The sequence below is a fragment of the Mastomys coucha genome, unplaced genomic scaffold, assembly GCF_008632895.1.
Source record: "Mastomys coucha isolate ucsf_1 unplaced genomic scaffold, UCSF_Mcou_1 pScaffold22, whole genome shotgun sequence".
In the NCBI taxonomy this organism is placed as follows: Eukaryota; Metazoa; Chordata; class Mammalia; order Rodentia; family Muridae; genus Mastomys; species Mastomys coucha.
This window is the reverse complement of record NW_022196905.1, coordinates 9,099,736-9,113,646: the sequence shown is the minus strand read 5'-3', so window position 1 is coordinate 9,113,646 and position 13,911 is coordinate 9,099,736. Positions and strand designations below refer to the sequence as shown.

The window sequence follows — 13,911 nt, the reverse complement described above, 5'->3', positions numbered from 1 at the left end:
AATAAATGTAATAATAATAATAATAATAATAAGAAGAAGAAGAAGAAGAAGAACAAGAAGAAGAAGAACAAGAAGAAGAAGAACAAGAAGAAGGCAGAAGTTAAAGAACAGAAATATAAAATAATACAATTAATGAAAGAAAAATTGGCTTAGGAAGATATGTCAAAATTAGAAGAAAACATAATGAAAAAAGAAAATTACAGACCAATCTCCTTAATGAACAGAGACATAAATTTCTCAAAAGTAAATAAAAACTAAATTTAAGAACAAGTCAAAAAGACCACTGTGATAAAGGTAGTTTCATTCCAGAGACTCAGGGATGTTTCAACGTATATAAACCAACAAATATAACATATTATATCAACATGCTCAAGGACATAAATCACATGATAATTTCAATAGCTGCAGAAAAGGCCTTTGGCAAGTTCAACATTCTCTCAGGATAAAAACTATGAAAAAACTAGGAGTGGAAGAAACACATCTCAATATACTAAGGGATACATACGACATGTCAAACTCAGAGTTAACATCATTCTAACAAAAGAAAAACTAGCATTTTCACTAAAATCAGACCCAAGACAAGGGTATATATACCTTGTCCACTCCTATTGAGGATAGTGCTTGAAGTTCTAGCCAACACATTTGACAAGGGAAAGAAAGAAAAGGAATACAAATAGGAAAGGAAGAAGTATTATTATTTGCAGATGGTGTGAGTTTATACATAGTAATCCTACAGAGTACACCAGAAAACTTCTGCAAAGTGCTAAGATACAAAATTAGCATTAAAATGAAATTAAAAAATTATTTATTTTGTATATATGGGTGTTTTGTCTGCATGAAGTGTACCATGTGTGTGCCTAATGTCAATGGAGGCCAAGAAAAGGAATTGGATCTCCTGGTACTGGAGTTCCAGATGGTTGTGAGACACCACGTAGGTGCTGAGAATGAAAACCAAGTCCTCTGTAAGAGTCAGTACGCTTAACTGTTAATCTATCTCTCTAGCACCCTAAGATACAAAAATCAGTAGCCTTCCTATATACCAATAATAAAAGTATTAAAAAAGAAAACAGGGAAACAGTCCTATTCACAATTTTACCCAACCCCCAAAATCGCCTTGGAATGAACCCAACCAAGAAAATGAAACACACCCTACAATGTAAAATTTAAAACACTGAAGAGGAAAATTGAGAAGACACTAGAACATGGAATGATCTTCTATGCGTACGCACTGAAAAATTAATATTGTAAAATGAGTGTTTTGCTCCCATCAAAAGCAATCTAATGGTTCAGTGCAATCCCCACTACCATTCTACAACCACTCTTCACAGAAATCCTGAAATTCATGGGGAGACCAGTAAGATGATTCAGAGGTGGGGGTGCCTGTTAGCACTCAATGGAGCCCACAGAGGTTAGGAGGAAACCAACTTCCACAACTCCTCTGACTTCAACATGCATGCTGTGGAAAGTGCATATATAGACAGACAGACATAGAGACATACATACAGACAGGCATGGGTGCACATACACATACACACTAAAACTTAATAAACAAACAATATGTAAATATAAGGAACCTTTGATAGTCAAAGCAATTCTAAACAATAACACCAGAAGCATCAACAAACCAGATTTTCAATATTTTTATTTTTATCATTTTTTAACTGCAGAGTCACAGCAATAATAATTTTTGTTTGGTTGGTTTTTTGTTTTTTGTTTTTTCGAGACAGGGTTTCTCTGTATAGCTCTGGCTGTCCTGGAACTCACTCTGTAGACTAGGCTGGCCTCGAACTCAGAAATCTGCCTGCCTCTGCCTCTCAAGTGCTGGAATTAAAGGCGTGCGCCACCACCGCCCACCCAGCAATAATAATTTTAAAAAGCAATACGGTAATGGAACACAAGCAGATGGGAAGATCAATGGAATAGAATTAGGGCTGAGATATAAACCCATATATGTGTAGCTAGCTGGTTTTTAACAAAAATGCTCAAAACCACATTGGAGAAAAATCAGCCACCTCAATGCATATATAGCGTTGGAAAAACAAAATATCCACATGTAAAAGGATGAAACTAGATAGTTACCTCTCACCCTATAAAAAAATCAACTCCAAATAGATCTGAGACCTACGTGTGAGATGTGACACTCAGAGCCAGTTAGGGGAAAGCAGAAACAGCTCAAGATTAGGTAAACGTAAGGACTTTCAGAATAGGGTTTCACTAGCAGAGACCGAGGCCCTGACAGCTGGCACCAAAACCCAGGAAAACTCAAATCAGAGGCTCAAATGGAACAGCAACCTACGGGATGCAAGAGCTTCACCAGCCATGTACTTCTGACAGAGGAATCTGTCTGCAATATATTCTACCAAAAAAATAAATAAACATGAAGAAATCAACAACCCAGTGAAAAGATGGACTATGGATTGGCACAGAGTTCTCAAAAGAAGAAGTCCAAATGGCCAAGGAATTATTTCTTTTAAGGTTACATGGAAATGCAAAGCAAAACTACTTTGAGGTCCCATCTGACCCCAGTCAGAATGACTATCATCAAGAAAACAAATGATGTCAAATGCTGGTGAGGGTGTGTAAGAGGATGAAGTGCCATCATTGCAGGTGGGAGGGCACACTAATGCAGCCACTGTGAAAATCACAAAAGAAAATCCTCAAGGAGCTAAACACAGAGCACCTATGACAACAGCTCTCCCACTCCTGGTCCAACAAGCAAAGGCTGCCATGTTACTGCAGAGACATGGCACATCCACGTTCCCTGCTGCTGTTCAACAGCTGGCAAATTGATTCAACCCACGTGGTCATCCACTGATGCATAAATGATAAAAGTATAGTACACATTCACAACAGAATGTTATCAGGTTGAAAAGCAAGCAAACAAACAAAAAATCTCAGGACTAGGTGAGGTGACCAAAGTATAGAACGACAAATGCCACCTGTCACCCCTTACATACACATCTACTTAGATTTGTGAGTTCATCTCATCTGCACAGGTTAAGAAGCTAAAAAATGGAGCAATTAGAGAAGGGACGAGAAGGGGACTTAATTAGGGGGAAGCGACAGTACAGCATATGTGATTTGAACATTGTGGGGGGATACTGGGGAGGGAAAGGTTTCTGTGAGAACGGAATTGAGGGATGAGACATGAGGAGGTAAGGAGAGAGCTAAAACAAATGATATACAAAGAAGCCTTATGGAAGCTACTATTTCATAAAGTAGCTAAAAATAATAATTTAAGTAAAAAAAAAAGTTTGAAGAAAGGTACCCTGTATGAATAGATAATGTTACTCCTAGAAACCAAGGTCATTAAACAATAACCCCAATAACAGCATGGGGTTAGATGGAATACTTCCTTCTAAGTGGCTCATCAAGGAGGTTCCAAAGACCCTCCCCCACCACCGCCACACCCAAAAATAATTCATATGATTACCATTACCATTGTCTGCCCAGCCAAACAAGGCAACTGTGGAAGACTCCTTACACTGGTTGCAGGATACAGAGCTATCAAGCTGCAAGTTGGATGCTAGAAGATAACTATGTAGTCACTGGGAGACAAAAAACAAAATCCACATTCTTACACATCTGTAAACCTTCATGCTACAGTATCAATCTACAGTCAAGACATACCTGCTGGTGCAATAAGTGGCATGACTTTCTAGTTGAATTTGAGGCCTGCTCTATAAGCAGAATTCACATCTGGTACTGTAAGCTGGCCACAAGTGCATGGCTGGGCGGGGAACCTACTTTGCTAAATGGAAAACTGCCTAAGTTAAGTGCTGTTCACAGCCTTGGTGAGAGAAGTTTCTGTTTGCAGTGGGTAACAATTAAGACAGAAACTTATAACCCGTCAAAGTGCTAATAAGTGACTGTTGAATTCTCAGCCCCAAAGGGCCATCTATATTTCTCCTTCCAAAGCTCACAGAACATCATGCAACAGTCAACAGAAAGAATGTTAAGAGCCAGAGATAGACAGGAGTGGTATGAGCCACTATCTTCTGAACATGACAAGCATAGCTTTTGGACCCATGAACTCAAAGCAACAATGGATACCTGAACAAGGCCTGTACAAGACTGGGCTCATCAGTGTACTCTATGAGAGAGGAGCTAGTGAGACCCCACTGCTCCCTGAGAAACTGCAGGAAGTTAATAGGTGCTGGGAGAGGGAGAGTCATATTCCTGTCACCCAGCCACTGGTTTCCCTTGCTCAGGAAATACCCTCCAAGCCACACTCACTCAAGGAACATTTGAGAAAGAAAAGTTCAGTGGGAGCAGGAAAGAGTAAGAGAGGACAGTGGAAAGAGTATGAGCAAAGTACATTGCAAACATGCAAGTTTTCCCAAGGAGACCCTCAAACAACCCAGGTTACTGCCAAGGCTGCTAGTTGTTCTCCACAGTCTGAAGGCAAGGCCCTATAGCTGAAGACAATACCTACATAACTCACTGAAGTGGGAAAAGTCCAGCTGGTGCCTACCTAGAGCCATCACCCCTACTGACTAATGTTCACGGTCCTGGAAAGTACTCGGCACGCTACCGGAGGAGAAAGGGAAACACCAGCTCAGCTACAAACCTTGGATCTATAATGCTGACCTACCATAGTAGCACAAAAGTTGTGGGAATCACTATCTAATTTGAATTAAGGTCCACTCCATGAGATGAAACCCATGTTTGACACTGTCTGGGTAACCAAGAACCTGAGACGAGATAGGCCATGGATCTAGGAAAAAAAAACAAATACTCTTTTGCTAAAGGAACATAGCAATAAAATGACTCCTAACAACAGTCTGCTATACTCATAGATCAATATCTGGCCCAGCCATTATCAGAGAAGCTTCTTCCTGTGGTAGATGGAAACAAATAGAGACTCTCAATTAGAAAATGTGCTAGTTGTGCTAGACAATTTTCAAATTACTATACAAAAATGCTGAAATTTCAAAAACTTCTCAGAGGCTGGAGAGATGGCTTAGCAATGAAGAGCACAAGGTCTCTCTCTAGTGAGAGACTTGGAATATTAAGTCCTAAATAGGATGTCTCCATTAAATCCCTCTTTTTTTGTTGTTTTTTGTTTGTTTGTTTGCTTTGTTTTTTGTTTTTTTTTTCAAGACAGGGTTTCTCTGTGTAGCCCTGGCTGTCCTGGACTCACTCTGTAGACCAGGCTGGCCTTGAACTCAGAAATCCGCCTGCCTCTGCCTCCCAAGTGTTGGGATTAAAGGCGTGCGCCACCACTGCCCAGCGAAATCCCTCTTCTTATAACTAAGAGAACTTTACAGAAGAGGAGCTGGGAAGATTGTAAGAGCCAGTGAGGATGGAAGATATCAAGGAAACAAAGCTTTCTAGGCACAACAGAACTGTGTGATGCATATAAATTCAGAAATTGTGGCAGTGCGGCATGCACAAAGCCTGTACAAGTCTAAGCCAGATGGAAACCAAGTGTTGTGAGGGGAAGTAGACAGAAGCTCCCATTCTAGCCCCAAAGCTATCTCCAACTGATAATCAGTCCCAAAGGAAAAATTAGTTTCTTTCTGATGGTGTCTCTGATGGTAGGGGATACAAACGGACAAGTCCTATGCTCAGCCACAGAGGGTCAAATTTTTGTATGGTACTTTTGCATATTTTTGTATGTATCACAATGCTTTGTCTGAGCTTCTATTTTTTCCCCTACACATCTGTTGCTTATATATTACTGTTTTTATGGGATTTCTGTCTGTGAATATATATGCTTCAGCACCTATATGTGCCTTTTTGTGTTTTTTCCTTTGATTTTTTTCTCTGTTTTGTCTTATTTTGATTTGTTCTTAACTTATTTCACTTTTCATTATTGCAATTTTAGACTCCTGTTTATATGAGAGAAAGAACGGATGTGGACCTAGGTGGATGGGGAAGTAGGACCAGGGAAGAGTTGGAAGGAGGAAGACCATAATCAGAATATAATATATGAAGAAAAAACACTGTTTTCAATAAAAATAAAGTAGTGTGATGCTGCCATCACTAGGAAGTGCAATGCATGCTAGCATTTATTATGGGGAAATTACTACCAAAATAAATATAATAGCCCAAAGGAGATAGAGGGAAGGGACTGATAAAGAAAATTATATTGCATTTTTTATAAGAGGAACAATAATATATAGTTTTAATTTTAACATTAGGACCCACAGGTTCACTCAATTATTTGCCTGGTTAATTCATAAAGTCTACTATTCTAAAATGAAAACAGAACATTTTTCAAATTACTCTAGGAAAACAAAATGCTTAAATTGAAAGAAAATTCTCAGGGGCTGAAGAGATGGCTCAGCAGTTAAGAGTACCGGCTGCTCTTGCAGAGGACCTGGCTTCAATTCCCAGCACCCACTCATGCACAACTGTCTCTATGCTAGTTCCAGCGATTCTGACACTCTCTTCTAGCCTCTGCAAGTCCAGGCATGCATGTGGTACACAGACATACATGCAGGCAAAACACCCATACACTAAAATATTTTTAAAAATTAAAAACTAAAGTGGCAAAATGATAGAGGGATAAATGAAAAGAAAAGACCTGGAAACTGTGTAGGTGAAGCTCAGTATGCCAGCTATCAGGACAGAGATGGTCCTATGTTGTATGTGTGTTTACATGGGTATGTAAGCATGAAGGTGGCTGCGTGTGCATGTATGGTGTAGGTGAGGATGGGAGCCACGGCACAGTCACCCATCTTCCTCAGCCCTCATGCACCTGGAGCTTGCTGATCTGGCTAGGTCGGTGTGCCCACAGACCCTCCTGTCTCCTCAGTGCTGGGATTACAGACTCAAGGCTCTGTGCTTCTGGGGAGTGAATTTAGGTTGTTATGCTTGTGTGGTAGGCACCTGATGGAGCCATTGCCCCAGCACTGCAAATGACTATTAAAAAGCAAATGTTATAGGACTAGATTAATAAATGATATCTACAGGAGATGTACTTACATTAATAGAGATGTGTTAAAAATAAAATAATAAATGTGACAAGTGAATAAAACACAGGTTACAAATACCAACACTGGACAAGATTTCAAGGCAGTACATATAAAATGGAGCCAAAGGAGACACATTAGGATGAGGTTACAAAATTGTTTTTTGGACTAAATACTTGAGGAATTACTAGAAAATTAACAAAGATACATCAACTGTTTTAACCACAAAGCTTCAGTAAAATGTTTTTGAAAACTCAAACCAAAGGGGCACTGATTCTCACTTGAATTTGATTAGAAGTAAGCAAGGTAGAAAGCACATGTAAAACATACTCTCTTAAATTCATGTGAGTTAAAAACGAAATCAAAATTTGAGTCACAAATTAGAAAATAAACATCAGGTTCAGTGCTAATGCGGCCCACACCTGGTTCAGTGCTAATGCGGCCCACCTGTAATTTTTGCTGCCTTCTCCTCTTGGTTCACTCGGTTCTCGTCGTCATCTTCATTATCTTCTTCAAAATCATCTAAATTGCCAATATCTGCCTGCTTCATACTCATCAAACTAGCCAAACTCTGCATATCTTCATCCCTATATGAAATTAGTCAAAATGTAATACACAGCTTATTAAATCACATTTCTTGAAAAATAACTAGAAAATACATGTTTAACATTCCTAATCTGAAAATCTTAAACACTCCAAAATCTAAAGCACTCTGAAACCCTAAGCTTTCCATACTGTTGCGGTGTCACATGGAAAACTACATACATCATGTGTCAGGCTACAGTCAAAGCTCAGGTGTGCTAGAAACACTGTAGAAACTCCTTAGGCCACACATGTAAGGTAAGCATGAAATGGAAACGGCACTGTGTTTAGACTTGGGTCCCATTGCTAAGATATCCTTATGTGTACACAAACACCCCAAAACCTTGGAAAAAAATGAAATCTGAAAACTTTCAGAACTAAGCATTTTGGATAATGGATATACAATACATAATATTAACAGCCTTCCTTTCTGTAAAATGAGTACATCTTTCAAGTTATATAAGAGTAATTTTTAAACTAAGAATTTAAAACATCCCATAACTTTCTGAAAGGCATGTTCAATACTTCAAAGCATCAAGACTAAACTCTAACTGGTAAGATTTTAGCAGAAACTTGTTCTGGTGCCCTGCAGAAGACAAATGGTTTCTGCAGAGAATTCAAGTACAGTTTCTTGAGCATGAAGCCTAGAAACAGAACCTTGTATTATGAAACAGAAGGACAGTCCACAAATTAGATAAACTTTGACTTTAGAATAAAACTTGGAGCTGGACAGATGGCTCAGAGATTAAGAGCATCTTCAGACAACCCAGGCTCAATTCCCAGCACCCGCTTGGCAGCTCAAAACCATCTGCAACCACAGTTCCAAAGGATCCAACGCCCTCTTCTAACCTTTGCAGGTATCAGGCATGTCCATGGTGCACAGACATATATGCAGGTAAAAACACACATGAAAGAATAAAAGACATTTTTAAAACTAAAACACTGAACTTACAAAAGGAATTGGAACAGGAATTTTTAGTTGGAACCCATGAACCATTTTGGATCTGTGGGCTGGAAGTAATCAAGTTGTAAATGCTGCAAAGCATGCTTACTGCCCTGCGCAAGGTCTCCATGAGCCACAGGCCCTGAAGGGAACAACAACGGAAACAGGCCTTCTAAAGCAGACTCTGGTCTCTAAGAAACACAGATGAAACCCTCATCTAAGTATAAATTAAATGATATATATGTGATAAGATATGAATTTTTATCTCAAAATATTTAAAAATATAAATTTATGAAGTTTATATTAAATATCTTGATACAAATCACTTGTTTTCCTGATCTGTTATTTTTATCTTAAATCTCACTGACCAGAACATTTTAATGTTGTACAAATTTTCAATTTTGTATACACCCTCTAAATTCAGACAGAAAAAATAAATTAAAATACTACTCTTTTATAATCTTTATTAATTTGATTTTCTATATGTAATATAACTTTGTAAACTAAGCCAATTATAGAAATTCTTCACATTTTATTTTACATGGGCTGAGTTAACAAAATTATTTCTCTCTTTTTAAGCAAATTTCATGATAGTCTACACGAACAAGAAAAGTTGTATTACTTTATCTACGAGTGCCTTCCAAAGTCTCAGTTGTCAAGTAATGGATAAGAAGGCCAGCAAGGTCCACCAGCTGTCATCTTAACCCTGGCAAGGGAGAGCCTGCAATAAGCTCAAGACCAGTGTGGTTTATGTAGCAAGGCCTAGGACAGCCAGAGCCAAACAACTAGACCCTATTCTTAGAAAATAAAATCAAATAGATCAACAGTAATGATAATGGTAGTAATAATAATAGACACGTTCAAACAAATCACCCTTCAAATGTAACTTGCTTAACTTTGCCACTTAAATTTCCTCACATTTTAAAGCTCAACACTGTTCCACGGGGATAGTAAGAAAGCAAAGAAGGGGAGATAAAGAGAGCTCTCAAAGAATCCATTTCATATTGAGACTCTCGGTCTAAATGAACTGTTTCTTACCCGGACAGCCTTGAGTGGCACCATGTTCTGTCTGCTTCTGTCAGTGGAAGGAATGCTACCCTCAGAGGATCTCTGGTTTCTTCACCCTCTTCTTCCTCCATTGCCTATCCTTTGGCTTATACTTCAGGGTAAGATCTTTCTGGTTTTTCCCCTAATGTTTATAGTGAGAGGAAAGCCCTTAGGTGGGTGCATCTATCCTCACCCACCTCGCTAACCACACTCACTTGGAACACAGCCTCCCTCAGCTAACTGTCACTATCCACCAAGTCACTTAATGCCTTGGAAATGAGTGCCAAACATCTCACTTTGAGTGATACACAGAAACCAGCCTTATCAGTCAAACAGACATGACCAATTATAGTAACCACATTCTACTGGGCTAAATACGTACAGAACTGTGGTTCAGACTGGACCATCTTTCTCCCTTACCTTTACTAGGAAATTCTCAGCATCACATTTCCATTTATCCTGTCCCTCATCTGCTCCTCCAAGTACAGACTCTGGCACTGCACAGATCACATGCACTTATTCCTGACTTGATTATCTATAATGAGTGCTTATTCAGTACTTAGGAAGTGATGCTCCTGGTTTGGTTTTGTTTTTTGAAAAAGGCATTGTGCTGGTTACTTTTTGTCAACTTGACACAAACCATAGTCACTTGAGAAGAAGAAACCTCTACCAAGGAATTGTCTCCATCAGACTGGCTAGTAGGCATGTCTGTGGGGTATTTTCTTGATTAAGTATTGATGTGGAAGGGCCTAGCTCCTGTGGGTGGTGCCACCTCCAAGCAAGTGGGCCTGGATTGTATAAGAAAGTAGGCTGAGATGCTCTACAAGCTCCTGCCTGAGACAGATGCAGATACTCACAGGCAACCATTGGACTGAGCCTGGGAACCCCTATGGAAGACCCAGGAGAAGGACTGAAGGAGCTGAACAGGCTTGAAACCCCATAGGAAGAACAACAGTTATCAGTTAACTGGGCCCCTCAGAGCTCCCAGAGACTAAACCACCAACCAAAGAGCAGACATGAGAGCGTCCATGGCTCCTGCTACATATGCAGCAGAGGACTTCCCTGTCTGGCCTCCGTGGGAGGAAAGGCTCTTGGTCCTGTGGAGGCTTGATGCCCCAGAAAAGAGGGATGCTAGAGGGGTGAGGTGGGAGTGGGTGGAAGGGTGGGAGAGTGCCCTCTTAGAGGCAAAGGAGAGCAGGGAAGGGGTGGAGGGGCCTGTGGAAGGGGTACGAGTAAGGGGGGGTTGCATTCGAAATGTAAATAAATAAAATAATAATAAGAAAGAAAGCTGGACAGAAAGAAGGCTGAGAAGGTTGAGAAGAACAAACCCAGGAGCTCTATTTTTCCATGGCTTCTGCTTCAATCCCTGCCTTGAGTTCATGCCTGGCTTCGCCTGCATGATGGCCTGTAACCTGCATCATAGTCAGCCCTTTCCTCCTCGATGCTGCTTTGGGTCAATGCTGTACCACAGCGAGAGACACAAATGGCAGCGGTGGTGCCCAGGCTGCTCTCAAATGTTCCTGCCTTGAGTACTGAGACAGTGGTGCGTATCACTAGATCCAACTCACACGAAATGGTAACAGTTATACTTCTATGTTACTGTTGCTCTGGGGAATCAAGACAGCATTTTTAAAGAAGTGCATTCATCCTCTGAAAACAAAGCAGAGAGCGGGCGCCAGAAGGGCTGGTGTGCTGCAGAATGTCTGCCCCACGCCCATCCACGAAGACGAGAGCTGCACGGTTTAGAAATGCGACATGAAGGGAGTCACTTACGTTGCTTTTCCTTCCCGAAGGAAGATACACGACAGTGAGAACTGGAGAGTGGCAGACACAACTTTCTTAGACAGTGGCTTGAACTTTAACTTGACGTCCGTTTGTGTTGGCATGGGACTTGCGTACTGTTTCATATTAATGTTGCTGGTGGCGAGAGCTTTCCTCCGACCAGAAGGGGATTCCTGGAAGATAAAAAATAATTATGTAGCTTGGAATTATTTTATAGTCAATAAAAAAGAAACAAGAACTTCCTTTGCTAGAAAATTCTTGTAATACAATAATAAAATTGTGATGAGCTTTTATTACAGCTTTTATATCTAAGTAAAACAGATAAAAATAAATAAAACAGAAAGAGATGGCCCAGGCAAAAATATATTCATACTAGAGGAAAATGTGAAGCAGAAACGAGTGAAGAGCATGCATAGAGCTCACACCTGTAATTCCAGCACTAGGGTAGGTACAGGTACAAGGATCCAGAATTCACAGCTAGCCTCAACTATATGAGACCCTGTCTCAGGAAAACTGGGAATAGCTCCAAGATTAATGTAAGAAAAAGGTCTATTACAGGCAGGGCACTGTAAGTGCTCTTTACCTGCTTTTTTCCTCTTTGATTAAATTAATATAATCAAATGGTGTTTTCCTGTTAAACCTATAATTTTTTCTAAGACCTTTCCTGCTTATTCTAGTCTATGGTTCTCCCTCCTTTCCTTGGGATCACATATATCACTGAAGAAAATGTTTCTCAGATCTCACGTCCATGGCAACACTGCTGACTGAGCCCAGTGTATCTAAAAAAAGTTCTTTAAAACAGCTAGTGCCCATTTATCAGAACATAAAGAAGCCTGCTTACAATCAAAAGTGTTTCATATTCCATTAACAATTCCTTGTGTTTCATGACTGCTTTCTGTACAATAAGGGCTTAGGGGGTTGATGAGAACAAGGCAGTATATCACTGGGCACTAACCATGTGTAGGATTCCATGTAAATTCTGGAGACATGAAAACACAAAAGATAATCTTTCATTGTGTTCTAATGGCAAGAGGAAATTACAGGCTAATTTGTATAATATAAACTAAGATCATACATATACCACCCATGATTTTTTGAGGTTAACTGATCTTGGAATTGAAAGCAACTTTAAAGCTTAATGTCCAACTCGTGATCTTGAGCAAGTCAAGAAACTTCTGCCTCAGTAATGGCCCCTATAAAATAAGAAGTTACTAAACAAAGCCATTCATGTTTTATAATTATTTTCTACAAAATTACTCAATTTTCCAACCATGGTAAGAAATTTTATCACAGATACCTTTGAATTACTATTCAATAAATGTTGATTCATCCTATGAAAGATAAATTTGCCTAAAGTAAGGCTATTCTACTTGAATCAAAGCATTACGAGACTTCCTAAAAACAACCTAACATTTTTGCCTAACAAATAAGTAAAATACAATGTCACCTCCCTAAAGAATACCTATTTTAAAATGTGGTCTTATCTGTCATATTATGCACAGCAATATTATACAAAACTATTAGTGCATGCAGATACCTTATGAATGAATTTCAAAAATGCATCAAGCCACTTGAGAAGTTAAGCCCTCTCAGAAGAAATACTTAAGAATATGCAAATACCCTCAACCGAATCAAGTTGAACAGATGTGACTATCCCTAACAATACAAGTGTTCTTTCCCTGGTCGCTACTGTCAATCAAAGGATAAGATTAAGGGCCAAGGTTCTGACAATGTGCAAAATGAAAAAGTACAGTTGGAGAATATCAATTTATTACACTGATATGAACAATAATCTCTTATTGTACCTTTAGAATAGCTAACAACTTCTACATATAATACAGAATGTAAAGCCCTGGGTTGAAAAGCATGACATACAAACTGTCACTTTATTACCTTCAATGCTTGTTCTGTTTCACAAAAGCATGACATTGATCCCTAATATAACAATTTAATTTTGTAATAAAATAAACTATGAAATTAACATAGCTTAGAAATTCTACAATTCTAAAATCTGTATGTGAAGATACTGCTTTTAAGCTATAGAGTTTTTAATGATTAATATTCTGTCAGTCATTATTCTATTTTTAAGGCGAATGTTATATAAAAAAGCTTCTCTGCTGAGGTGTTGGCAGTGAGTGGCTCTGAAGCAATAGGCAATACAACACTACGCTCTAACCACATTCTGCCACAAACACTTAGGCAAAACTCTTCAATACTGTCCGATTAAAAAAAAAAAAAAACTAAAACTAAAAGAGCATATACAAAATGCTCTTTTCTTCACATCGTCCTACAGTTGGGTCCAGGCCAGGAGGCGGCTGGTTCTCAGCCAGTCACATCACCATCTTCTCCCTCCACCTCTTTATTCCTTTTTTCTTCCTGGCTTGTGCCCCCCCACCCCCGTTAGATGATCATGATCTAAATGATCATAAAATCACGTTTTCAGATCCCTAAGGAAGTTCACATAAAATGATCATTAAGTTCTCAGCCTTGCTTTCATAACTTTTCTCAATTTATTGTAAGCTGATATATTGTCATTTCTAACAAATGCAACTTATAGTTGAAATCGGAATGCGTAGGAGGACTTATTACTGTAACTAAATTTCAGTCTTACTTCTCTATTGACAAATATTTCTAAAG

General features: G+C 39.2%; 1 protein-coding gene across 20 annotated transcripts in view; it reads right to left on the bottom strand.

The window, feature by feature from the left end:
• Ehbp1 (EH domain binding protein 1) overlaps nucleotides 1–13,911 on the bottom strand; it is a 305,768-nt gene that overhangs the window by 153,942 nt on the left and 137,915 nt on the right. For all 20 annotated transcript variants that reach the window (XM_031338017.1, XM_031338018.1, XM_031338016.1 and 17 more), the window contains 2 exons: nucleotides 11,266–11,447; nucleotides 7,368–7,507 (listed from right to left, as the gene is read on the bottom strand). In XM_031338017.1, the coding sequence (XP_031193877.1) occupies nucleotides 7,368–7,507; nucleotides 11,266–11,447 (322 nt within the window). The remainder of the gene's footprint in view (nucleotides 1–7,367; nucleotides 7,508–11,265; nucleotides 11,448–13,911) is intronic.